This window comes from Podarcis filfolensis (assembly GCF_964270895.1).
Source record: "Podarcis filfolensis genome assembly, chromosome: 8".
Taxonomy (NCBI): domain Eukaryota; kingdom Metazoa; phylum Chordata; class Lepidosauria; order Squamata; family Lacertidae; genus Podarcis; species Podarcis filfolensis.
The window spans coordinates 58,000,783-58,026,762 of NC_139611.1; the positions used below are offsets into that span (position 1 = coordinate 58,000,783).

Here is a 25,980-nt window from a genome sequence, read left to right on the forward strand (position 1 = left end):
GGGCCTTCCCTCCCAGCTTCAAAAAGGGAGTGCCTGGCTTCCTTCTCCCACTTTTCCCAGGAAGGCACAGCTGGCTGGATCTATGCGGAGGGAGGCAGCCGGAAAGTGAGGAAGGAGCTGCCATGGGTAGGTTTCAGAGGCCACCTACAGGGAATGGGGCTGGAGCTGGAATGATTTCTTTATTGCCTGGGTTTTCCAGATGACAAATCTCACAGGTGCTGCCAGCTGCGCCGGCCGCCACGTCTTACACAGCTGTGTGATGGCATACAGTTCTGTAGGATCACATTTCCTGTGAACACTACAATTGATACATAACATTGAATTGGCTCACTGCTTCAGTGGTCTGGCAAGTCAATGATTTAAAGGGCATTATTTTTGTAAAATAGGTTTGTTTAATGTGAGTCAAAGGGGAACGGCTATAATGTGTATGTGTTGTTGTGGCTGGGATTTAGATGGTTTTTTTAAGCATTTTGAGTGTCTGGGGATTATGAGGGTGGCAGTCCGTTCCAGAGCAAACACAGTGTGGGCACAGGGTGCCCACTGCCAGGCCCACTTCAGTGGAGCTTACCTCCGACTCCACCCCAATGGGGGTCCCACCTTCTCCACTGAAGTGATGAAACTGAACTTGCTGGGGGAGGGTTCTGTGTGTGCCTGCATGCTTGGCATACCAGGGAAACATGAGAATCCCTGCGCCCTCAGGTAACTGCTAGGACAGAGCAAAAAGAAAAGTAAATCATGCTTAATTGTTACTGATGTAACTGTTATTAAGGCATAATTAATAAAAGGGTCCCTGCCCCCATTTTTACTGATGGTTCACCTTGGCCACAGTCTCTGTCAGAGCATCACTGGGCCCCTCTGCCTCCATCCAGGGCCATTCCGGCCCAGCCAGGTCTCCCTCTGAACTTTTGCCTGGCTAAAGAGCTTGGCTTGGCCTTCAGTGTATGTTCAGTGCTTGAATTTAACAGGGAGAGGCAGAGAGGGTCTGGCCAGCCCCATTTTCCTCATTCAGGCTTCTGGTTTTAGCAGAGTACTGTGTGAGATTCAGCTACCATTGGGAGGAGTCAGAGCTTATCCTCCACTCTTTCCAGACACAGTCTGTGCTTTAAAGCTCCATGTCCAAGCACCCCCCTTTTTTGCTTTCCCCACAAAAACCCGCTCTTTAAAGCTCAGTTGGAGCAAACAGCAATATGTGGAAAACCAAAATTGATGTTTGATCTGATTGTGCCATAAAGAGCAGGTTATTGTGGGGGAAAGTCCAGGTCAAAAATGAAGAAACCATGCTTGGGCAAGGAGCTTTTAAGCAGGGACCTGTGCCTAGAAAAAATGGGGCAAAAGGTTAATGTGGATAAGCCCCCAGAGAGTAGGGCTTGTGGATTTGGTGAAGGCTTCTCTCTGTCCTGCCTTACTGCACCCCCAGGAGAAAGAACTTAGGATGCACCATCTGGTTACTGGGGTCCACTTAAGGTTGCTTTGGGGACCAGCTGGAAGTTGATGCACTGGTCACTGGCTGGCCATTGCTGCTTTATGGAAGCGGCCCCAGCCTCACAACCCTGGGAAGAAGCTGCTTCTGGGACAAGGGAAGTAAATACCAGTCACTTGTTTGGAAAAGGTTAGGCAAACTTGGTGGCCTTCAAATATTTTGGGCCACAGGTCCCATCAGCCCCAGCTGGCTGTTGCTATCCATAACTGCTTCTTGAGAATGGTTTCCTGTCTCATTCCAGGTGCTTATACAATAATCTCACCAATATTAAATTATCACCAATTAAAACAGTTATCCTTGATTAAGGATAATTATCACAGACCGCTTTTTTTTTTACATTGCACTGCCATTCAACTCCCACTTCATGGTTTGTATCCAACATTAGGCCACATTTGCACCATACATTTAAAGCAATATGGTACCACCCGCGGATGCGGGTGGCGCTGTGGGTTAAACCACAGAGCCTAGGACTTGCTGATCAGAAGGTCGGCGGTTCGAATCCCCGCGACGGGGTGAGTTCCCGTTGCTCGGTCCCAGCTCCTGCCCACCTAGCAGTTCGAAAGCACGTCAAAGTGCAAGTAGATAAATAGGAACCGCTCCGGCGGGAAGGTAAACGGCGTTTCCATGCGCTGCTCTGGTTCGCCAGAAGTGGCTTAGTCATGCTGGCCACATGACCCGGAAACTGCGGACAAACGCCGGCTCCCTCGGCCCATAGAGCGAGATGAGCGCCGCAACCCCAGAGTCGGTCACGACTGGACCTAATGGTCAGGGGTACCTTTACCTTTACCACCTTAAACAGTCATGGCTCCCCCCAAAGAACTCTGGGTGCTGTGGTCTGTTATTGGTGTTGAGTGCAGAGCTACAATTCCAGGAATTATTAAACAATCAATCCCCCTTCCCAGGGAACTCTAGGAATTGTAACTCTGTGAGAGAGATATGGGTCTCCACACCCATAACAAGCCACAGCTCCCAGGATTCTTTGGAGGAAGCCAAAGTGATATCATAGTGGAGATTGTGGATCTCCCTCTGTGGAGGCTTTTGAGCAGAGGTTGGATGGACATCTGTCATGGATGTCCTGCATTGCAGATTCCTGCATTGCAGGGGGTTGGACTGGATTACCCTTGGGGACGCTTCCAAATCTACAATTCCAACCGCGCAATGTACTGTGTGAATGTGGCCTTAGACTACAGTCTAGATTTAAGGTGGTGCAAGCAGTTCCCCTGCACAGGATGCCGAGCCGAGGGAGTGCAAAATAGTGCACTTGAGAGCATGCAAAGAATGGAAGGCAAGAGGTGGGAGGGTGCTTCAACAAACTTGAATTATTGTGAAAATAAGTGTGAAATATTATTTGTCCTCGCTCAGGGCGCCATATTGCCAAAGTCAGCCTCTGCAGACTATTACTCTTTTGGGGTGGGATTTAATCACCAAGCACCTGCAAATTTAGGTTGCACAACTGCAGCTGATTGGGAGGTTTTGTGCAATGGTCCTGCTTCTCCCAAAAGATCAGACTTTTGCAATAAGGAAAGTGATGGGTAAATGCACTGAAAGGTGTGGACTAATGACTCTTTGGTGCAGGCTGTGTACACACTAGACTTTTAAAGCACATTCTTTCCCTCAAAGGACTCAGGGCTCTGAAGTTTAACCCTCATAGAATTACAATTCCCAGCAACCCTTAATAAACTACAGTGCTCAGAATTCTTTGAGGGGGAAACGTCCTTTAACGTTTCAGTGTGTGCATAGCCGCAATGTTGCCTAACCTCCCCGAGGGCCAGTTGGAAGGAATGCTCTACAGAAAGGTCATCTGGGAGTGCCCATAGCTTCTCTCTCCTCCTCCTCCTCCTTCAGAGGTCTTGGTCTTGGTGGACTTTGACGGGCAGCTGGGTGATGAGCTGAAGATCACTGCTGGCGACATCATCCAGAAGGTGCAACCAGGCCCTGAAGAGGGATGGCTGCAAGGGGAGCTGGAGGGCCGGGTGGGGCTCTTCCCTCGCCAGTTTGTGCAGGTGAGCATTTACACCCCTTCCCACTCCAGGCCTAGGCATGTCTCCTTGGAAGTAGCTTAGTCCCAGGTAAGTGTGTGTCTAGAGTGTGTTAAGTGTGCTTTTGAGAAGCATGAGGAACAAGTGGAGACAGACTTGCGTGTTTGCAAACATGCCTGTCGCACCTGTCTCAGAAGGGCCATTGGCTCAGTGGGTAGGACATCGGCCTTGCATGCAGAATCTCTGAAATCTCCAAGTAGGGCTGGGAACATCCTCTGCTTGAAACAACTGCCATTCAGTGTAGACAGTACTGAGGTAGATGGACCTACAGCCTGACTTAGAACAAAGCAGCTTCCTATTAGGGAGCAACAATCGGGTATGATTACTGAGTGACCTGTTAGCAGGGAAACTGGGATTTGCCATGGCCTAAATGCATGAAAGGGACGTGGGTGGCACTGCGGGTTAAACCACAGAGCCTAGGGCTTGCCGATCAGAAGGTCAGCGGTTCGAATCCCCACGACGGGGTGAGCTCCCGTTGCTCAGTCCCTGCTCTTGCCAACCTAGCAGTTTGAAAGCACACAGTGCAAGTAGATAAATAGACACCGCTCCGGCGGGAAGGTAAACGGCATTTCCATGAGCTGCTCTGGTTCACCAGAAGCGGCTTAGTCATGCTGGCCACATGACCCAAAAGCTGTACGCTGGCTCCCTCAGCCAGTAAAATGAGATGAGTGCCACAACCCCAGAGTTGTCAGCGAATGGACCTACCGGTAACTGTCAAGGGTACCTTTACCTTTAAATGCATGAAAAGGTCCTTTGTTAGCCCTGGGACCTGTGCCCAGTGCCATTATCCAGCAATGAACATGAGATTCCCTCACTGGAAATGAGTGCCTCTGAGCATGTGACACGCGCCATATACCTCTCACCCCTGAGCTCCTACAGAGTGAGCGCACATACACACGGATGTGTCTGTTGCCCGACCCTCAGCACCTGCCACCTTAGGTGCCTGCCTCACTCTGCCCAATGGCTGGACCAGCTCTCTGGAGGCCAGATGCAAAAGCAGACAGGCACCTCCTGCATCTTTTTTGGCAGGTGTGACTTGCATGACAGATTTCCTCTTCTTTACAACTATTAAAGGTGCAAGAATACCATAGAGCAAGAGACAGAGTGTCTCCATTCTCAAACAAATTTATTTGGCATTTGGGAGTGGTCAGAGGAAAGGCTTTTCAAACCCAAACTGAGCCCTTCTGGCACTGGGCATTATAGCAGTGAAGCAGTTCTCTAGCAACAGTGTACCAAGGAACAACCTCAAGGCACACAACCTCAAGGCACACAAGGAACAACCTCAAGGCACACAAGCTAAGCAGGTCTGGTTCTGGTCAGTTCCCAGACTGAAAACTGTGTGGAACCAAACATATGCCACTTTGAGTTCCATGAAGGAGGAATGGGGGGCAGGGCGGATATAAATGTAAGAAAACGAATACTGTAAAGTGTCCTGGTGAATAGTCATGTAGAAGAGGGAACCTACACCTTGCATGACAAGCTGCCCTCTTCTATAATAACAATTAAAGGTGTAGGAGCCCCTTCTTCCTTTCCACCCGAGGCCTGGTCCTCCAGACTTTTCCTCCCTCTTCAGCTTTGTTCTATTCCTGCAAAATAACAAACTGGGTATTTGCCTCCTGCTGGAGTTCATTGCCAAATAATGCAAATTATTTCCCCAGCTAATTTGCACCCCTGAGGACAATTTGTTTAAAGGGAAGCTGCATGGAGTTGGGTAAGATGTGCTTTGTTCCCCCAGTTTCACCTTGTAAGGGCTGCAACACACCCATGTCTGTCACCTGCCTCCTGCCAATGTTTGCCTGGCCTTGCAGCTGCTTAAACAAGACAGCTGGGCTGGCTGCAAAGGAGAAGGCTGTGTGGAAATGGGCAGCTGTGCAAGGCCCCTGACTCAATGCGATGTTGTGTGTCACTGCACAGACTGCCCCACATCTGAGCCAGACATGTGCGGAGCCAAACAGAACACCCTTGTCCAAATAGCCCGTGGGATCAGTGGCTGGTTCTTTACTAGGCTGTGTTACGAAATAAATAGCAGGGCTTTGGCCATCAGTTGCCCAAGGGGGGCTCCAGGCTGCAGCTCTTTTGTAGGAGGCATTCCAGCCAGTGTGGCATCATGGTTAGAATATTGGACTAAGACCTGGGTGACCAGGTTTCAAATCCCCCCTTGGTCATGAAGCTCACTGGGTAATCCAGGGCCAGTTGAAGTCTCTCAGCCTAACCTACTTCACAGGGTTGTTCTGGGGATTAAATGAGGAGGGGGAGAGCTATGTACTCCTTGAGCTCCTTAGAGGAAAAGGTGGAATATAAATGCAACACAATAAATAAATAAGCACTTTAGGTTTGCATAATTAAAGTGGATCAACGGGCTCTGTTGCCCTAGTGCAGGCATAGGCAAACTCCGGCCCTCCAGATGTTTAGGACTACAATTCCCATCATCCCTAGCTAACAGGACCAGTGGTCAGGGATGGTGGGAATTGTAGTGCCAAACATCTGGAGGGCTGGAGTTTGCCTATGCCTGCTAGTACAAACAAATCCCCCTTTTAAAAAGAATCAGACTTTTCCATTGCACCTGAGGGCAATCAGCTATCTTAGGTGGTGTGTGCAGGCCAAGCTGCATGGTGCACACAATTCTGCCCTCCAAGATCTCACCACTGCTCACTCCCCCAAGCTGCCTGGGTGGCATTGCATCACATGATCAGAACAAAACACACACAGAGAGGCAGTGCCTGCTGAAGTGCTTCTCCTGGGCTGACTGCCTCCTTTACTGGGAATGATGCCAATGGTAATGCATGGGAGAAATTCAACCAGGCAAGAGGGTCAACCAGTGCAAGCAGCTAGCAACAAGACAGCATGCCATGGAAGAGGTTGACTATTGCTGCTCTCCTGTCCTGCAGCATCTGCCACTTGAGGCAGGTGCCTCCCTCTACCTAATACCCTGAACAGAATGCATGTGCAGAGTCTTATGCACAATAGATTGTACTGCATGTGGGCCACAATGGAGGGGTGACCTTGAATGCATGGGGGCAGGCCCAGGTGACCTCAACATCTTCCCCCAGCTGCACGTCTCTGAACATATAGAATGTCAGCACAGGGTTAAGGCCACTTGCACTAAGCCCCCTTGCCCCCCCCCATTGCTGAACATAGACAGCTCTTGGCGGGGGGGGGGGTCTGCACCTGCCATTCCAGTTCCTGATTTCCTTGAAAAAGCTCCAGTTCCTTGTAGGTTGCCAGGCAAAGGTGTCTGAAAAACTTCCTCCCCCTAGTGCATAACTCCTGGCAGACAGGTGGTCTGTCCTGCCACAATCGGCTAGAGTCCTCCTTTGTGGCAGGAGGGTGAACGGGATGCCCCAGTCCGCACCCATTATTCTGTGAAATAAGATAACGCACCAGTGAAAAGCAGGCACATACACACACCCCCTGGCAAGGAGCACCTTTGCCTCACATGCCATAAAAGTGACACTCCTTCCCCTTTCACCAAGTCCCGTCTGCTTGTTGCTCCAATTGTTCTCAGGGCCTTTCCCACTTTATCAGGAGTTTCCCCCACTTCTGATAAAGGGGACCCCTTCCCTTTCTGAAAAACGGGGGCTAGTTGTTTCTGCAGTGGCAGGTTTCCCACAGTTCCATGGGCAAGTTGCCAGGTGACTTTATCAGTTCTTAGCTCTCTGTGTTTCTTTGTTCGAATGGAACCCAATAAACAAGCCTTGCAGGCAGGGTACAAGGAGGCATGAGAAGAAGAAAAACACATAAAAGCAGGCATTGGCTTTTGACTTCAATACCTGTATATAATTGCCCTAATTCTAGGGTAAAAGTGCTTTTCAAACAACCACTTGTCCTCCCAACAGCCCCCTGAGGCAGGCCCATTTTACAAATGATAAACTGAGGCTCAAAGGCAGGGACTTACCTGAACGTGCTCAGTTAAGTTCATGGTTGAAGAGGTGGGATTTGAACCCATGTTAAATCCAGCATCTTCAGAAGGCCATATAAAGACCCATCAGGAAAGTATCTGCCTTAATGTTGTTGTTGTTTTAAAAAGCATGCATTATAGCCCATCTCCAAAGAACTCTGGGAATTGTGGATTATGGAGGTGTTGAGGGTTATGTGGGACTACAGGTTTGCTGCCACGTGGAACTACAATTCCCAAGGTTCCTTGAGGGGGGAGGAGCCAGAAGGGTCGTTCCATTCTGCTTTGTAGTATAGACAGGTGACAAGGTGTGTGTTGAAGCACTTGAAGCCACGCCCACTCGCCGCCCCCTATATACCTGAGGTAGGTGCCTGCTTTCCCCAGCGTCCTCTCCAGGATGGCTGTTTTGACCCAGAGCCCTTATCTTTTCCGCAAGGTAAAGGGGGAGAGGCCTCTTCCGATTTTTGAGTTTCTGAATGTTTCTTTTCCAGGAGGCAGTTCCTTTGCAGGCTGCACTCTCACCTGTTCAGTGGAGCAGGCCAGCCAGCCATTCCAGTGGTGATGCTCGTTTGCTTTGTCTCTTGAGAGCAGGGAAGAGAAGCAGGAAACTCCTGGCTTTTCTTCCCAACTTTGGTTCACCTCTAGTGAATTTGGGGCTAGTATTGAAGGTCCTTCACAGTTAAGGGCCAGGTTCCTTGAGGGGCCACCTGGTCCCTTCACTGCCCAGGAAGTCACTGTGTTCTACTGGAGAGGTGAGTCTTCCTTAAAGGCCCCCAAACATCAGATACCACTGCTCCAGAGTGGCTCAGAGCAGGGTGGCTGCCTCTGTTCCCCAGCTGAGAGATGAGAGGGACCTGATATCTGCACTGAAGGGATTTTGGCCCCCATAAGCTTTCCCAGCTAAATGCAAAGGTGTTCACTTTGCACTGTTTTTAAACCTCTTGTCACTTGGAAGGGAGATGTTCTGCTTGCAAGGCAGACACTCTTCTGCTAGCAGAACGTCTTGGGCTCAGTCCCCAGTGGCATCTCCTCCAGGGAGGGCTAGGAGAGACTCCTGCCAGCCACTGCTGCCAGTCTGTGCAGACAGTGCTGAGCTGGATGGGCAAATGGTCTGACTTGATAGAAGGCAGCTTCCTATGTTGCTGTCGGTTTTTTGTACTGTTTATATATGTTTTATGGTATGTCTGTTCCTTACCTCAACACACATGTAAAAGGGGATTCCTCAATTAATAGTTTTCTGTTTTCTAGAAACTTCCACCACCCCCTGTCCCTTTGACTTATGTTGTATAACCTGTGAATAGCAAGTTGTGTGTTTAGATCCTCTTTCTAAATTATGTTCTTGAATCAATTGGAGAGGAAGCATGAAAACATGACTACAACAGGAAGTCTCAAACTGCCAGCTTTGTGCAAACTAGACGTGGTGATTTAATGTCACCATTAGCTACAATACCTGCTTGGCAGGGGGTTGGACTAGATGACCATTGGGATTCCTTCTAACTCTATGACTCTATGCCTTCTCTGACAGCCAACATGTAGTTGGGAATGGTTGGAAGGATACAGGAATGCAGTCTGGACACAGAAGCCCTGTCCACATATAAAGTGACATGCATCACATAATTTGTTGACATTGAATTGCATATGCATTTTTATTGCTCATTTGCTCTGTTTGGAGAGATTCTTCGTGATCCATTTTTGTTTTAGCCACCCTGAACAATTTAGTGTCATCAGCAAACTTGGCAACCTTAAGCTGGTTGTTTTCAGTCCTCACTCTGTGTAAGAAACAAGATGCTGGAGGGAGACCCTCCCCTCCCACCCCTCCAGGCTGCTCTCTCCTCCTGCTGTCTGACCTTTTCTTTGTTCATAGTCATGGGCACCTTTTTCTTCCCCTTGCCTCAGGAAATCCCAGTGAGCCTCCGAGCTGATGGCACCCAGCGATACCCCCGATCCATTCGCAGTGGTGAGTGTATTTTTTTTGTTTTTTTGGGGGGGTACTTTAGGCCAGTGCTGAAGCTTCAAACTAAGGACAACTGGGGAGGGACTATCTTTAAAAGGAACATAAAAACTTTTGCCCATGGCTTTTTCCTCTCTTTTTTATAAAAAAAGCAAAGTTCTATTTAATTGAGTGCTGGTGGGGAGTAGGCAAGTATAAGGTGGCATTCGTGGCCTTTATGAAATCCAAGGACCTTGCTGGAGGTTCTGTTTATGTTTCGGCACAGTACCTGTGGGGCTTGGCATTTTCTCAAAGCGGTATGGGTCTCTTTCCATCAGTGCTGCAGCTAAGGCAGTTCAGAGTTTGAACCAGTGGCTCTGTGGAGCATGGCCAAAGTGCTGCCACCTTATTTCACAGCTGTGAGAATGTTATCTCCTGGACTGCTATATGCTAATCTTCTGCATGTCCAATAATCAGCTGCTCTTGGGTGGAATTTCACCAAATAAGCTAAACATAGGTTTTATTGGTGTTACTGACTAAGGGTTAAACTGCTGCTTTTATTTTGAAAGGGGGGACACACAACTGCACTCCCTTTATTATGCGCAACCAAAATGCCACAAAGTAGTGAGCAAACTTTTGAGTAAGCAAAGGTGTTGGTGTTGGGGAGAGTGGAAAATGGTTTGGTACTGAAGCCAAAATGGCTGCATAGGACAGAGGTCATCAAAAATTCAGTTTTTTGCTGTATGGTCTTGAAAGGAGCATGGGTATGATAGCTATGATGACCATCTTGAACAGCACAGAAGTTCTCACTACACGGCTGAGAAGGCCGTGTGTCATACTTCAGTGATGAAACACATACTTAAGAGTCCTCTTCTCTCTCTCCTGCCTGCCCGCCTTTCATTCCTTGCTTTTCAAAAGCTTCTACATTCCTGAGATGTTAGAACAAATGGCAAAATTGTTTGCCATCCTTGATTTTTTTAAAACAGAAAAAAACAGACATTTTAAGCACATGCACTTTGAATTTGGGTTTGCTTTTGCTGCACTGATGCGCAACACATCGATTTTGGAATGAGCACTGTTTTTTGCAGAAAAGGATGGTATATATTCAGATTTAACATGTGCATCTGAAACCGTGTATGTGCCCTGACTATAAAAGGAAGGACGGCTGCAGGGATCAGTGCCAATTGGGGCCTGAAGCCTGGGGCATGGCCATGACAGGCCAGTGGCAAGTTCAGCTCTTGGCTTGCTTCATTTAAATCAGCTTTCCCCAAACTGATGCCCTCCAGGTGTTTCAGCAGGACAGATAATGGGAGTTGCAGTCCAAAACGGCCAGAGGCCAACAGGTTGTGGAAGGCTGCTCTTGATTAATCCTACTGGGCTGTGAGAGCAAAGGGATCTGTCAAAATTTATCGAACTTCTTTTCTGCATTCTTTGTTCCTAGAGTGCTTCCAGATGGGATGCATTTGTGAGATTGTCCTTGCTCAGGCACACAGGTTTTTGGCAATGTAACCAGGCTATGCTGTTGACCGCAGATACAATTTATCACTCACCCCCATTTAATCTGGATTTACAATTTTCATGGAAAACTTTCTTGCCAGTGATCTGATCGTGATATTAAGAGAACACCTGCTCCCAAGAACGCATTCCGACTCTTTAAACCTACATATTTCTTTTACAAGATTTATTGACAGCTTAACCCACAGCTTTCCAAACTTTTCATGTTGGTGACACACTTTTTAGGCATGCATCATTTCGCGACACAGTAATTCAGTTTTACTAGCAAACCGGAGGTTAAACTAGCGCCCCTTTCCAGTCCCAGGAGGAACGCAGGGAGCCAACACACTAATGTGTCCCAACATAGTTTGGAAATCTCTGGCTTAACCAGAAAACAGTAATAATCTCTCAGCACTTGACCTAAAATAGTATAAAATAATCATAAGAAAATAAGATCAATGGGCTTTAAAAACAAGTAGAAATAATAAACATTATATAAAACCCAGCAGTGTTTAAGAGCAAATATACACAATATACACTATGTCTGGGTGTTGTTGTTGTTGTTTAGTCATTTAGTCGTGTCCGACTCTTCGTGACCCCATGGACCAGAGCACGCCAGGCACTCCTGTCTTTTGGCAGGTGTCAAAATCAGTATAATGCAAGCGCCTGTTTTATATTACTGTCCTGCCACTCTTCTCCAAGGCAAGTTAAATTCGTGGGAAAAGAAGAATCCGCCTCTGGTGCCCATCTGGAATTTGGCTGTGCGGTCATGTTCTCTGTTCTCTTTGTCTTATTGCTTCCTGCCTTCCACATTTATCCTTTCTGTAGTCCACGCTGTGAACAAGCTGCCAGCTGTGAAGGTGCGCTGGTGCCTGGTCACCTTCTCTTACACCCCAGCAAAGGATGATGAGCTGGAGTTGTGCCCCGGAGAAGTGGTGCAGATCTTGGAGGAGGTGAGGTAGGGGAGCGAGTATGTGGTAGAAGGATGGGTTCCTAGAGCAGAAGAAGTGGGGGGGGGAGGGGGAAATGCTGTTGGAGGCTTAGGGTGCTTCCAGGTGAAAATCCCTTGCAGGAACCCTGCTTCTCATTCATGCCAGGGTTTTTGGGGAGGATGTTTTTACAGCATCCACAGGGCACCAATGCCATCAAAAGGTTGGCCTGTATTCTCCCTCCACCCCCAGTTTAAGACAAATCTGTCATTTCCTGTCTAATTATAAAAAATAAAAAAAATTGGTTGCCAACAACCCATTTATAATATTTGGCTTCTGCCTGGGAGAGATCTTCTGCTGCCTGCTATTATCACAGGCCATCTTCTTCTGATCCCACTGGCCTTAATCAAAAGTGTATCAAACTGAAGGGGGATAATAGTAGGCTACAAGTTAGATTTCTCCTTTTCTCTCCTTGTCCCCCCAACCAATGAAGTGCTGGCTTATACCATATGCACCAAAGCAGCCTCCAAATAGAAAGGCACTTCATCTGGTGAAGGTGCTATAGAGGCAGTCTTACTCCTTTGGCAATTGTGTGTCTCCAGTCCCCACCCCCAGATTATGATGCCCTAAAAATGAGAGTTGTGAAATTTGGGAGGCTCCCTCAAACTGCAAGTGGGGAAAGCGTTGCAGTTGCACTCGGGTCCTGCTCAGGAGCTTCCCTTCCCGTTGGGGCACCATGAGGGCACAATGAGCCTGCATTGCAGCCTTCTTCTTGTTTCTCCATCAAATCTCTGGGTGCATCCAAGGAGGTGGGAGGTGGTTAGGGGGGCACCCGATATATCTGGAGAGGGACCCTGGGACTCTTTGCCTGACTCTTTGCCACTTCTCTTCTGTGGGCCGGTGGTGGGTTGTGCAACAGGAAGGCAGAGGCCCTTCCAGAATGACAACGGCTGTTTTTTGTCCTCTTCCTCTGCAGATTGAAGACGGCTGGTGGTTGGGCAAGAAGAACGGGAAGTTGGGAGCCTTCCCGTCCAACTTCGTACAAGAGCTAAACGACTTGCCTTCAGGTGGGGGGAGCACAGGGCCTGGGGTGGGCATGTTGTGGAGGTGGGTTGGGGATGGGGGCACCGGTGCCTCTGCAGCCTCTGTGACATAAATGTTGGGAGTGGTGCAGAGCTGAGGGGAAATAATCTGAATTGAATGCGGGTGCTCCCTTTTGGTTGGGGCTTCCATGCAATCCAGGAAGCACTCCCCCCTCACATCTTTAGGAGGCTCAAGATCTGGTTAAGGTCTATAGAGGGGGGGAGAAGGGGTAGAGAGGCAGGGCCTGACTGGAAGTGCTAACCTCACCCCACCCTTCCTCCCTCAACTGTCAACTTCCAGAGATGGTTTTTGCAGAGCCCAAAGTCGGAGCGGGGAAGCAGCGCCCCAAAATGACCAATGAGACCTTCGTCCTCAGTGAGCCGGAGAAGGTGAGCGGAAGGAAGGTGTTTCCGTGGCATTGGGACCAGAAGGGCTTCAGGTGCCCTCCTTCACAGAGGACAGGGCTGTGTTTCGAGGGGTCCTCTATTTGAAAGACCCTCTGGTCTGTTTGAACCAGGGATGGGGGAGGGGGGTATGGATGTTGTCTATCGACAGTTAGCACTTTCACAGCAAGACTGAGCTGGCACACTGTCCGGATCACACAACATGCTCAGCAAGACCTTAGGCTTTGTGGGTCTAGGCCGCTGCTTTGCTCCCTTTTGCTGCCACCCCCAGGCACTATGGTTTGTCTTAGCACAGGATGTCAACCAGACCATAGATCACCAGGTCCCAGCCTTCCCCACGATGATTTCTGCCGCCCCCCCATAACATTTATACACTGCTTGATTGTAAAAAAACAAAACAAAAAAACCTCAAAGTGGTTTACAAAAAAAAGGTAAAACAATAAAACTGCCAGTGAGGAAAATTAACAATTTAAGACTTTCGAAAAGTTAAACTAGCAATAGACTCACATCAGCTATTTATTATTATTACTCTTATTGTGAGATGTGTTGCATTTCTATTTAAATTAAAGTCATTCTAAATATTAGCATATGCAAATCGGTGTCCTTGTTTTTGTTCTTCTTTTGAGGCTGCATAAGTAGTTGTCTTTCCCCTGCAGCTCTCTGGCACTGCTTCTACAAAGGGCTTCTCCCGTGGGACAGCTGTGCTTTGTTCATTGATTTTTTTTATGGAGTATCTGCATGACACCATGAGCAAAACATCTCTCTCTTGTGTTTTCCCTGCTCAGCTTCTGTTGTTGTTTTCCCACGGAGCATTTTTTTTAAAAAGCACACTGGAAAACGGCTGTGCAGTTTCCCCAGGTGTGAACAACCCATCACATGGCTATGCAACAGCCATTCTTGGTAACTACAGCCTGCATATATTATTCCAGCCCAGGGTGTGGCTAACTTGCGACCTGCCATTTGCTGCTGAACTGCAATTCCCAGCTGACTGTTGGCCATGCTGGCTGGGGCTGATGGGAGCTAGAGTCCAACGGTATCCGAAGGGCTGAAGGGGAAGCTCTAACCATTTCCTTTTCTATGGTCCTCTCTCTGTCTATCACCCCTTCAAATAGCATTGCATTTTTAGCTGTTTATCTTCCCACCCCACCTGCATTGTTAAAGGAGCAATCATGATCAGTGATGCAGCAAGGTGGGGAAAGGAAGTATTTAACACTGCACACACACTGTGGTCCCAATGAAAACGATCCTGTCCCCACATTTGGGGCTGGGGAAAAGGGACACATTTTCTGTCCTGGATTAAAAAGGTCTGGAAGCAGTTTTGCTATTTTACTTGCAACTTAAAGCAAAGCAGCAATGACTGAGTGCTACAGAATTGTCCATATCTGGAAACACCCTTGGACAATGTCCTCTGTTTAAATCCAGGGATCAGTGCCTCTATTTTTTTGGGAGGTGGGAAGCAATGAAATATCTTTTACATTGACCCAAGTACCGTAAGTTCTTAAGCCAGTTTTCTGTTCAGAAAACAACCACCGGGTCAAGTTTACTGCTCTCTGCTAGAGAGAAGGGCATCATTTGCTGGCTGGGGCTGATGGAAATTGTAGTTCAAAACTTCTGCTGGGCAACAGGTTGAGGAAGCAACTGCTGGTGTTTCTTTAGCAGTGGTCAGGTGCTGCACAGAGCTTGTGTTTGTGTCAACAGCCTTCTTTCTTATTTCCGCACCCCTTTCTGTTGCTTCTTGGATCCTGCTCTAGGTGGAGAACACCCTGGAGAAGCCTACCCCTCCTCGGATGCAGGCGAGTCCCAAAGTCCAAGCTCTGCAGACCAGTGAGTTGTGACCAACATAGACTTCTGCTACCTCAGAGCTCGCTTTGTTTGGGGAGGGGGAGCACTGGGGCCCTCCTGTGGTTTTCAGAGAGGGAAATGAGGCAGGGAATGCCTATTTTTCCATTTCAGTCTGGAATGGGGTTGTTGCAGGGGAGGAAAAAGGTGGCGTAGGGGGCCAAGCTATATTAGGGTGTGCAAGGCCCCAGGTGGGAGCCTATAGTGAAGTGATGGCTGCAAACATCTGGAAGGGAGGGATAGGGTATGGGGAGATTAACCTGATGCCCTTTTGTGTGGGAAAGCTGCTGCGGGTGTGTGGGGCTTGCTGGATGCTGTGGAGGGCTTAATTTCCGTGGACAAGTCAGCCCTCTTTAACTCAGTGCTGTCTAGATGTTTTGGACTACAACCCCTTTCAGCCTCAACCAGCTGATGGGAGTTGTAGCTCAAAGCTGCCATGTTGGTTGGAGCTGATGGAATTTGTGGTCCAAAGTGGCCATGTTGGTTGGGGCTGATGGGAGTTGTGGTCCAAAACATCTGGAAGGGTACCCAGCTGGGAATGGTTGCCTTCAGAGCACTCAGACCAGAGCAAGAGAAATATCCAAATCCGAAGCCAGGGGTGTCTGTGCTTTCCTCCACCTGCAGATGACGCTCCTGTCTATTGCCGAGCCATGTTTGATTACGAACCAGAGCATGAAGATGAGCTCCTCCTCCGGAAAGGCGATTTGGTCCTTTTGTTGAGCAAGGTGGGAGTCCTGGGGAAAGTTGGGGTGGGTAACTTCCCCGATGATATCAGGGCCACCCACAAAGAGCCTTGGCCCCATCTCTGCTCAGAGCTAAAAGGGCACAGTGTATTCAGCTCTTAAGAGCTGCTTTGCTGCTGGATCAGACAAGAGACCCATCTAGCCCCATCCTCATGTTGGCACCCTAGATGCCTTTGGGGGAGCCAGCAAGCAGGCCCTGAGTGTGGGAGCCACTTACTCTCCCTACTTGGGCTGCTCAGGAACTGGTACTGAGGAGCAGATCTTATCTTAAGGGTGGGTGGAAGAAGCTGGCACTCTGGAAGCAACCCTCTCTGTCCTCCAGTTAACTGTTCTAAATCTTAAATACCCAAACAACAGCTATTTCATAGGTGTTCTAGGAGGTGTTAGTGACCACTGATACTATATCTGGAACTTCCTCCCCAAAACTGGCAATTTGGGGGCACGACCTGATTTAATGAAATTTATACACCGCTTGATTGGGGGCAAGAGAACCCTCAAAGCGATTTGCAAAGAAGACATACAAAGAAGGATATCTTTTATTGAATATATGAAAAAGTATTGCAAACAAACAATTAACCTAGCAGGATGGTTAGATTTTCAGCAGTGTAAGAAAAAACTAATGTGTATATAAGTAGTTGCGATAGACGGAGTGAACCAAGAAAACACGAGAAAAAGAGGAGACAAAAGGAACCATGTGAGGAGAGGAGGTCAATGGAGGAATTCCTTAATGGTTTTCTGTTTATTTTTCGATATCCTAAAATTGTTATTTCTTTTCTATTTCAGAGTTTTCTTTTTTGTGTCCTTTGCATTATTTCAATTCATTTACTTGATATGGAATTGTATCAGAAACACAAATAAAACTTTTTTTTAAAAAAAGGATTATCAATTAGAAGAATTAATAATGATTCAAGACTTTCAAAAGGTGAAAACAACAGTAGGCTAAGGACAGATTACAACTTTTATTGGTGCAACTGAACTGAATGATTCTTCTTGATTAAATTCATTGCTGGAAAGTAATTCTGTGTGCATATCCTTCCTTTCCTCTTCCTTGTTGCAGGAGACGGCGGATATGGGCTGGTGGGAAGGCGAGTGCCGTGGCCGGAAGGGGCTTTTCCCGGACAACTTTGTCATGCCTCTGGCCCAGGTGGAGCCTGAGGTAAGGAAGTGGGTGGCCCCTGACCCTCCCTTGCATCAGGAGGAATTGGCAGGGCGGAGGGGAGATGCTGACTCCTCCACACAACACTGGAGCACTTTCACAGGCTTGGAATGGCTGAAGGGCCACAAAGGAGGACTGCAAGAGCCTCCTCATCAAGCCAGCTTCTCCCTACCCTGGTGCCCTCCAGACAATTTGGACTACAGCTCCCATCAGCCACAGCTGGCATAGGTGGGCACCAGGTTGGGGAAGGCTGTCCTGACAACCAGCCTAAGCTGCCACATGCAGTTGCTGGCAGAATCTGCAGCTTGCTATGTGCCTTTGCTCAGCATCCGCCTGGGCACTGTAAGGTTCACTCCCGTCCTGCAGGTCCCCTTGTCCTGTTCTCCCTCCCCTGAGCCTCTGATCTCTTTGACTTCTCCTGCCTCTGAACTTGTGCAGGAGTGAAACCCAAGCCTGGCCTGCCTTGAGGTGCTGAGGCTGCTCTTTCTTTTTGGGTGACTCATCACCAGCGCCTTCCTTCCCCGTCAAGCTGCTCTTTTCTCTCTTCTACAGATAAAAGCCAAGGTACCAGAGCGGAGGAAGGACTCCGGTAAGTCACAAGCTCCCACTTGGCTCAGGCAGGGGATTTTGTAGCTCAAGGGGGTTGCCGTCACTGCCCATTGGATCTCTGGGTCTCTTTATTTATTTTAATGTCCGGGTGCAAGCAGGGGCCGAGGGGGAGTCAGTCGGGGAAAGGATCATAGCTCTGTGGCAGAGCACAATGCAGAGAAGGTCCCAAGTTCAATGGTCGCATCTCCAGGGAGGGCTGGAAATGCCCCTTGCCTCACCACCTGGAGAGAGGCGCTGCTGCCAGTCAATGTGTAGAATACCCAGGAATCCGTCCCTTCTTCTTTCCCCATCCTCCCTGATGCCTGGTTGGGGATCTTGTGGGGATCCAGATGTTGTTGGCCTCAACTCCTATCATCACCCCTGAACTTTGGCCAGGCTGGCTGGCTGGGAGTTGGCAGCTCATCTGGAGGGACAGAGGTTCCCCTGGCCTTGTTCTTCTTTTCATTCTCACTTCTCATATCACCTATCTTACAGTACTTTCCTTTTAAAAAAAAAAAATAGAAAAAGCTCCCAAGCCAGGGAAGAAGGTCCTCCAAGGTGGCAAGGTGGAGATGAAACATCCTGGAGACCACAAAGGTGAGGAGGCAGCTGCTGGCTGACCTTTTGCAGAGGGTCAGGGTGCCTGTGAGGAGCATGTCCAGCCCTGGCTTTGCCCAGCAGCAGCCGAGACAAAGGCAGAGGTGTGCATATCTTCCTCTTCCTGTTGTGGTTTGGTGCTTGCTTGTGTTCGGAGCAGAACAATCATGTTTCTTGCAAAGTGGAGCAGAAGAGTTCCCTTTCGGAGGGCAGTCCCCCATTTCGCAGGGTTGTCTGGCCCAAGTCTGGTTTAAAGATATAGTGGTACCTCGGGTTAAGTACTTAATTCATTCCGGAGATCCGTTCCCTGCAGAACCATTAAAACTTGAATGCACAGCTGAACTGCAAGTGCTGCCTCACATCCCTACTGCTATTCAGAGCCTCCAACTTCAAAGTGCAATTCAAACCCACCCACCCCCGCCAAATAGCATGTGTGCAATTGCAAAATGCATGGACAGTCTCTTGCCTCTTTGGAAGGAACACGGCTCTGCCTCTCTGCTAGGCATTTACCCCTCTGCTTTGGCAATCTTGCAGCAGAAAGAGCTGCAATTGCTTACTTTGCAAAATGTCAAGAGCCTTTTCCCTTTTCACCTGCCCTCTGCTGGACAGCTGATAGGTGGGAAAACTGGCTGTGGACCATAACCTGCCTACAGGTCAAGGGTCTTCCTTCCCTCTGTATAAATATTCATGCTGCTGAGGGGAAAGGTATCAGATGTAGATTATTGACATTTAAGCTAGAATTGGATGCAGCACTCCATTTTCCCTGTTCTGCTTTTAGAACAGGCCCTTTCCATGCCTTCTTTTTTGCTGGCAGGATGCTGAAGCAAGACTTGGGCTCAGGCATGATGCTGTACTGATCTCTCCCCCCACCCAGGGGGACCTTGGGCTCCTTTGGGAGAAAGAGCAGGATACAAACAGAAATAATAATTTTAAAATTAATAATAAAATCGTCATGGCCTTCTTTGCATGGTTCTGCTGAGGATATAATGAGCAAAAGATTACTGAGATGCTTCCTTAGGAGATAAATTGCAATAACTGTGTGTCCTAAGTCATTCATTCATGTCTTGCAGACTCAAAGGAACAAAAGAAAATGGAAAGCCCCAGGCTGACTCCTCTTCCGGTCAAGAAGGCAGCTCCCCCTCCTCCTGTGCCGGCTAAGACCAAACCAGCCCCCAACATTCCCCACAAGTAAGACATGATAGTCTTGGAAAGAGTGTCTGCACATCCTCTTTCCTGGGATCGGCCAGCACTTGATATGATCTCATTTTGAGTCATTGGACATGGACCCAGAAACAGAAAAGCAAGTAAGAGGCAGGTAGAATTTGCCACCTGAGGCTGGAAAGAAAGACATCTGGTTTAGCAGAGTGTGGAGTTTACAGGCAACCTCAAGCATTGGCATGTCCTTGTTTAGAACAGGGCACTTCTGGTGCCCTGCCAGGCCTAGATCTTTGGGGGATATGCCCTCCTAAGTGGGGTTCACAATGCTGGTAGGAGGGAAGACTGGGAGCAATTTTTAAATCCTTAGCTATTTGCTTTCTGGCACAGCAAGTGCTTTGCACGTAGGAGGAGGCCCCGGCTGCAGTATCTAGCCAAAAGGATCAGGTAGTGCTTGAGGGAAAGGCCTCACTCTGCCCCAGACCTGGAGAGTGCTGCCAGTCAGATGGATCGGGCCACTGTGGTAGATTTCTTCACTAAATACAACATTGTAATGTTGAGGCAACTTTGATTGGTCAAAGCAATAACAGCTGCCAGGGAACTCACAAAAGTGGAGTCCACAAGTGTATATAGAAGCATTCACTTTGTATGTGTAGAAATTAAGTCGCAATCTCAGAGGAGAGGCATGCCTGCATTATCAGAGCTGAAGAATAGGGTGCCTACTACTCTCTATCAGACTAGCTCAAGGCCGCTCTTGACACATTCTTAATACAGCCTGAATAAGCAATTTCTCCCAACAATATCCTTTCACAGTTTTTACATCTCTTCGCATGTAGGCTGCCTATCAAATCATATGCTATAATTTCCACTACACAGCTATCCTCAACCTAGTGTTTTCCAGATGCTTTGTGCTACAACTGCAACTCCCATTGGCCTCAGTCAGTACCAAGTTGGCAAAGGCTGGTGTAAGACAGCTCTGTGTCTTATGGATTCTGATACAGATTTTGTGATAGTTGGAGGGAAGTGATAAATTCATGTGTTACCTGGATTCATCCCTTCATCCCTCCTGATCCACCTCTACTTTCTTTTAACCAATTAGATGCAGATAGCTGGCTTGGGTCTGGGGTGAATTTGCTGGGTGTACCTGCTTTGTTTCTGTGGCTTTAGTAGTCAGCAAACTCTTCATTCATTCATTCATTCATTTTTATTTATATGCCGCTCTTCCACACACAAAAGTCATACTCAAAGTGGCTTACAACAAAGAAAATAGGAATGCATTACAAAATTAAACAGCCGAAAACCAATTTCATAATAACATAGTAAAACAGCACAGTAGAAAATAACAGCATTTCAGCACTATAAATATAACAAGAATACATAAACAACATCCAGAATCCAATAGCAAAAATATCCACAGAGCTTTTATAGTTTCACCTTGGTCCTCGAAACACCAATCCCATAATGTGGCTCACAGTCCTTCTGCAGCAACAGGTTCTTCTGGGGTTTCCAAAGGCCAAGGGTGTGGGTAGCTGGAAACACTCCTCCCATGATTTCTCTCTGTATGTCTCTCTCTCTGCACATGATGATGATCCAGATCCTTAGGCATTCCAGTTCCCAGCACAGCAACCCCTGTGGGAAAAGGAAAATGCAAGGAGAAAATAGCAGGTAGGTTCCGGCCCTTTAATTCCTTCTCCCACTGTCCAGTGTCCTCCCCTTTTGTAGGGGCTAATGACTTCTGTTTTGAGCCTTTATCTTGACAAAAAAAATCACTGAGGATGCGCAACCTCACTTTGAACTGAGCATCCGTTCTGATTAATTTGTGTAGTGGTGATATGACATCGCCCCATGTTGCCCGTATCCCACACTTCTTAGGGTGTTTCCCCATCATTTTTCTTACTATTTCCCCCCAACAAAAAATCCATGTGATGGGCAGCGCAGTGAGCGCGCAGGAGGGAGGGTGTTGCAAAAGAGCCCAAATCCAGCTTAATTGCACAACCTCAGTTTGCTGGTATATGATTAAACCATTCCCTGGAGCTCTTGTTTTCCTCTCCTTCTCCAGAGTCGTGGAGAAGCAGCTTGGGGTCTGGCAGGGCATTGCAAACCCCAGTCCATGCCGTCTCTTCCTGGGCTTGCTTTGGGAATGACGGATCTCCCTCTGGCCAGTATTGCACTCCCTGGCTGAGGTTCTGCAGTAGCTGTGCTTGCTCCCCAATAGCGCCACTTTTCTCCATTACAGAGATCAACACTTTTGATGCCGTCCTTGTTCCCAGTGCCAAACTGAGCCACCCAACAGCCAGCCGCCCTAAAGTGCCAGGGAAGAGGCCACCCAGCCAGCTGATGACCAGCTCACTGGTGAGTTGTTGCCCACCCCCCGCCAACTGTTCTCAAGGAAGGAGGAAGAGAGCTGTTAAAGGGATGGGATCTTGTGCCTTTTTAAACAGCGGCTGCAGAGCAGAGGAACTAAAGCATGTGCTCTATGTGCAGCTTCCCTCATGCTTGATCCAGAAGCTGCAGTTAGTGCAGAATGCTGCAGCATGATTGCTGTCAGGGGTGAGACCTCATCAGCATACAGCACCTGTGCTCAGAGATCTGCACTGGTCACTGATTTGCTACCGGGCCATGTACAAGGTGTTGTTATTGGTATATAATGCCCTGAACAGCTTGGGACACGTTTACCTGTGAGATTGCCTTACCCCATATACGCCTGTTTCGATCTGCAGAACTGGTGCTGCCACAGGTGCCATGTGATGCCTGCTCTGCATTTGTAAAAAATCAAACTTTTAGTGTGGCTGCACCTACACTTTAGAACCCCCTGCCTATTGATGTCAGACAGGTCCCTTCACTGCACTCTTTTTGGCAACTGCTAAAAACATTTTTTGTTTAGGAAGCCCTATCCAGATGTGCAGGATGTTGGTGTGTGTTGCAATCTGTTTTTAGCTTATTGCTGGTGTTTTTTTTAACGTTTTACATGGTTGCTTCTAATTGTTTTAACTAATAATTATATTGTTTTATTCTGCTCATAAACCACTTTGAGGTTTTTCACAATTGAGTCGTGTATAAATTTTGTGAAATATAAATTAAAACATGGCTAGTCTTGATGATGGCTGTCACCAAATCGCTCTCTCTTATTGGCTGTTGCAGGATGAGATGGGATCAACCCAGCCCTCGAGCTCCACAGAGAAAGCTAAAGGCCCTGAACTGGTGAGTTGTGTGAGGTAGCAACACAATAGGCTTAAACTGGTTTGAACAGTCGTGCGGTCCATGGTTTCCTCCTCCTTTCTGGGTACCATTTTCAGGATCTTAGCCCAGAAAAGAGAAGACCGAAAGGTGACATGACTGCCACCTTCAAGTATCTGAAAGGCTGTCAAATGGAGGATGGAGCAAGCTTGTTTTCTGCTGCTCCAGAGGGGAGGACCCAAACCAATGGATTGAAATTATAAGAAAGAAAATTATGACAAAACATTAGGAGGAACTTTTTTAGAGTAAGAGCTGTTCAACGGTGGAACAGACTCCCTCAGAAGGTGGTGGCCTCTCCTTCCTTGGAGGTTTTTAAACAGAGGCCGGATGGCCATCTGTTGGGGATTCTTTAGCTGAGATTTCTGCATTGCAGGGGGTGGGATTGGCTGACCCTTGGGGTCCCTTCCAATTCTACAGTTCTAAGATTCTCTGATTGGTGGGCTTAACCCTCCATCGCCTGCCTTTGTTTTATTATGGGGGTTGGGTTTGGCCCATGGAGGAATTGAAGCATCAGCCCCTTCCAACCCTCTCTGTCCTGTATCTGTCTCTCCCTGGTAGTTGAAGGAGCAGTCCAGTTACACCAGAGAAGAGTCTACAGCTCTAACCTGTGAGGCGTCACAAACAGAGGAACAGCCAGCATCTCTGGATGATCTCAAGGCAGAGCTCCGGTCTCTGAAGACCATGATGGACCTGATGCGTGCACAGCATCGGTGAGGTGGGCCAGCGGTGGGCAGGTTCCTCTTCTCTTCCAGGCAGAGATCCCAGAAGCTCTGGAGAAGCCTCTCCTGCCCACAACAGTGGACAAGCACAAAGCAATGTCACAAGTCATACATTCGGCTTGGTGGTGTCATTGTTCATCTGTTCAGGGTATTCCTGAAAGAAGCCTTCCTGGTGCTTTTCAGCTGTCTTGATCTCCAACTCCTATCAGCCCCAGCCTGCACAACTGTACTCCCACCAACCTTAGCATCATGCAGCTGTGCCGGCTGGGGCTGATGGGAGCTGTAGTTCACAACACCAGGCTGGGGAAGGCTGGCTGTAGCTAACTTGTTAGTGTGTGTTTGTACATTTATTAAGGATTCTCCCACAACAATGGGGTGGAGGAGAGCTGGTCCTGTTTCCCCGCCCCCTCCAAAATTCATGTCTCTCCTTCCTCTTGCAGGAAAGACATGGAGGATCTGAAGGTGGAGATGGGACGTGAGCAGACCAAGCGGGCCGCCTTACAGGTAGGAAATGGCTTTGGAGGGAGAAAGAACTGCTGTTAGGATATGTAGCCAAAGCCAAGCAGGGCCGGCCTTGCCATAGTTACAGTGGGGCAGCTGCCTCAGGCCGCAGATTTTGGAGGTCATGAAAGGCTGAAAACTGTTGTTTAATTTATTGGTGGTGGTGGGGTTTACATCCAGGAAGAGATAATTGTGGGGTTTTCTGCCTTGGGTGTCGAAATAAACTTGACCAGCCATGACTTGGGGAAGAACAGCCATTTTGCTCCGCTGCCACAGGCTGCACAATGTCTTGCTGTTCCTGCGCTTGGATTTTGGGAGATGTGCATGGCTCACTTTTGTTTGTTCCTTCCTTTGCAGGCAGAAATTGAGTGGCTGAAACAGACGGTGCCTGTACCTGGGTCACTGGACAGTAAGCGCCACGCACCTGGAAGTGGAGCCATAGAGCTGGCAGGCCCTGCCATCCCATCCTCACATACTCCCAACACTCCCTCCTCAATCTCTACCAAGGACTGAATAAGCTGCACTGCTGCAGCTTCTCTCTTGGCTTATCCCTATTGAACTCTTAGCTGAATCTGTACCTTTTTTGGTGGGGTGGGGGGAGATACCCCTCTGCCTCACAACCTGTGGCCTTCCCCATCTCAGCCACATCCAGAGAACCATATTGATGTGTGACTAGCAGTGCCTGACGCCACCCATTTGTACTTTCCTCCTGCCTACTTCAGGTGGCTGCTCTGTGGCTGAGGACACCTTGCTCACTGGGATGGTCCAGCAGCAGTTACTATGACAATGGTGCTGTGGGTGTTTGTCAAGTGAAACCAAAGGTGATCAACACACCTTTGTTTCCTGCCCCCATGCCCTCCTGCATCCCCCTCCATATTGGCCCACAAACATCAACTATGGGTTCAGTTTATTTTTTACCCTCTGAAGCCAGGGCATAGCTAACTGGGCAGGCTTGTGGCACATGAAATTTGGGTTGGCTGCCATAGCTTCTCCAGCCAATGGGCTAAGATGCTTCAGCCACCCAAGAGTTCTTACAGGTCAAGTGACGGCTTTCATTGGATGGCGCTAAACTGTTTTGGAAGCAGTTGGGTTTCTTTGCAATGTGGGCAAACGTTTTCAGTCTCCCTTCAGAAGCAGTCATATAGCTTGCCATAGGCTGCACCAACTTTCTCCAACCCCTAGTGCCTTCCTGCTGCCATGGACTACATCAGCCTCTGCCTAGGTTGTCCTCTTCTTAATATGTCCCAGTGGGGAGCAGTAGGTAAACTGCCCAGTCTCTTTTTCAACTGCCCCAGGACAGGCAGAGAAGTATGTCTGAAGAAATCTGACTCACTCATGGACAGTTCCTTACACAGTAGATGAAAATACTCAAAACTCTTTATGCATAACTTTTTAACATTTAATTTAAAATAAAAATATTTTTCTATGCAATTGGTTGGTTTTCCTGTGGGTGTGGGGGGAGTATGTATAGATGACTGGATCTGGGTGATGAATCTCCTGCAAAAAAAACTCTCCTCTGTGAATATGGCTACAAACCATGGTGGCTATGCTCTACCTCCACAGCTAGAGGTAGCAATACTTCTGAATACCAGCTCCTGGAAGCCACAGGAGGCGACAGTGCTTGAATCCTGTTTGCCGGTTTTCCCCAGGCACCTGGTTGGTCACTGAGAAGAGGATGCTGGATTAGATGGGGCATAGAGTGTGAGGGGCAGCCTGCGAGTGTTCCAGAATAGAATTCCAAGCATCTGGAAGAGAAAAAGGACGATAATAAAGTGCAAGAAACCATAGGATGAATAAGCACAGAATCAGAAGAATGAACAGAGCAACTAGGCCTATAGCGGGGCACCAAGGCCATGTGATAGGAAGCCTGATCATAAAAGTAAAGACATGAAGCTTATAAAGTATTCTAGAGTTAATAGCTAACCTTGCTTTTTAATTGCATGAATGCTTTGAGAGAAGGAAAAGTCAAGTGAGCAAGAGAGGAGGAGTAGCAGGCCTATTACTGGCTGCAGGGTGTTTACTATCCTCAGGGCTTGTTCCATGGCTAGAAAGCACAAGTCCAAGCGATTTTCCACTTGCCCCGCTGCTTTCCGCAAGAAAACCTGCTCTTTAGCGCTGAATTGGAGCAAAGGGAGCAATCTGGGCGGGTGGGCGGGGGGCGGAACCCAAGTGATGTTTGCTCTGATTCAGC

The 25,980-nt window shown here is 48.2% G+C and overlaps 1 protein-coding gene across 2 annotated transcripts; it reads left to right on the forward strand.

Moving 5' to 3' along the window:
* The first annotated feature begins 24 nt into the window (after positions 1 to 24).
* LOC310767780 (CD2-associated protein-like) lies at positions 25 to 25,220 on the forward strand. Of its 2 annotated transcripts, none has more exons than XR_014551056.1 (18): positions 25 to 126; positions 3,326 to 3,483; positions 9,311 to 9,371; positions 11,667 to 11,791; positions 12,744 to 12,834; positions 13,151 to 13,239; positions 15,006 to 15,078; positions 15,718 to 15,818; positions 16,894 to 16,992; positions 17,545 to 17,581; positions 18,103 to 18,177; positions 19,248 to 19,365; positions 20,927 to 20,997; positions 21,569 to 21,684; positions 22,474 to 22,533; positions 23,128 to 23,284; positions 23,729 to 23,792; positions 24,147 to 24,205. XR_014551056.1 is itself a non-coding variant. In XM_083625226.1 (18 exons), exons 1-18 carry the CDS (start codon positions 123 to 125, stop codon positions 24,300 to 24,302), a joined length of 1,650 nt encoding a protein of 549 aa, XP_083481352.1. In that variant the 5' UTR covers positions 25 to 122; the 3' UTR covers positions 24,303 to 25,220. The 2 variants fall into 2 exon arrangements, 1 of the variants encoding a protein (XP_083481352.1); XM_083625226.1 differs by having other exon boundaries at positions 23,128 to 23,279; positions 24,147 to 25,220.
* The last annotated feature ends 760 nt before the right edge of the window (positions 25,221 to 25,980 follow it).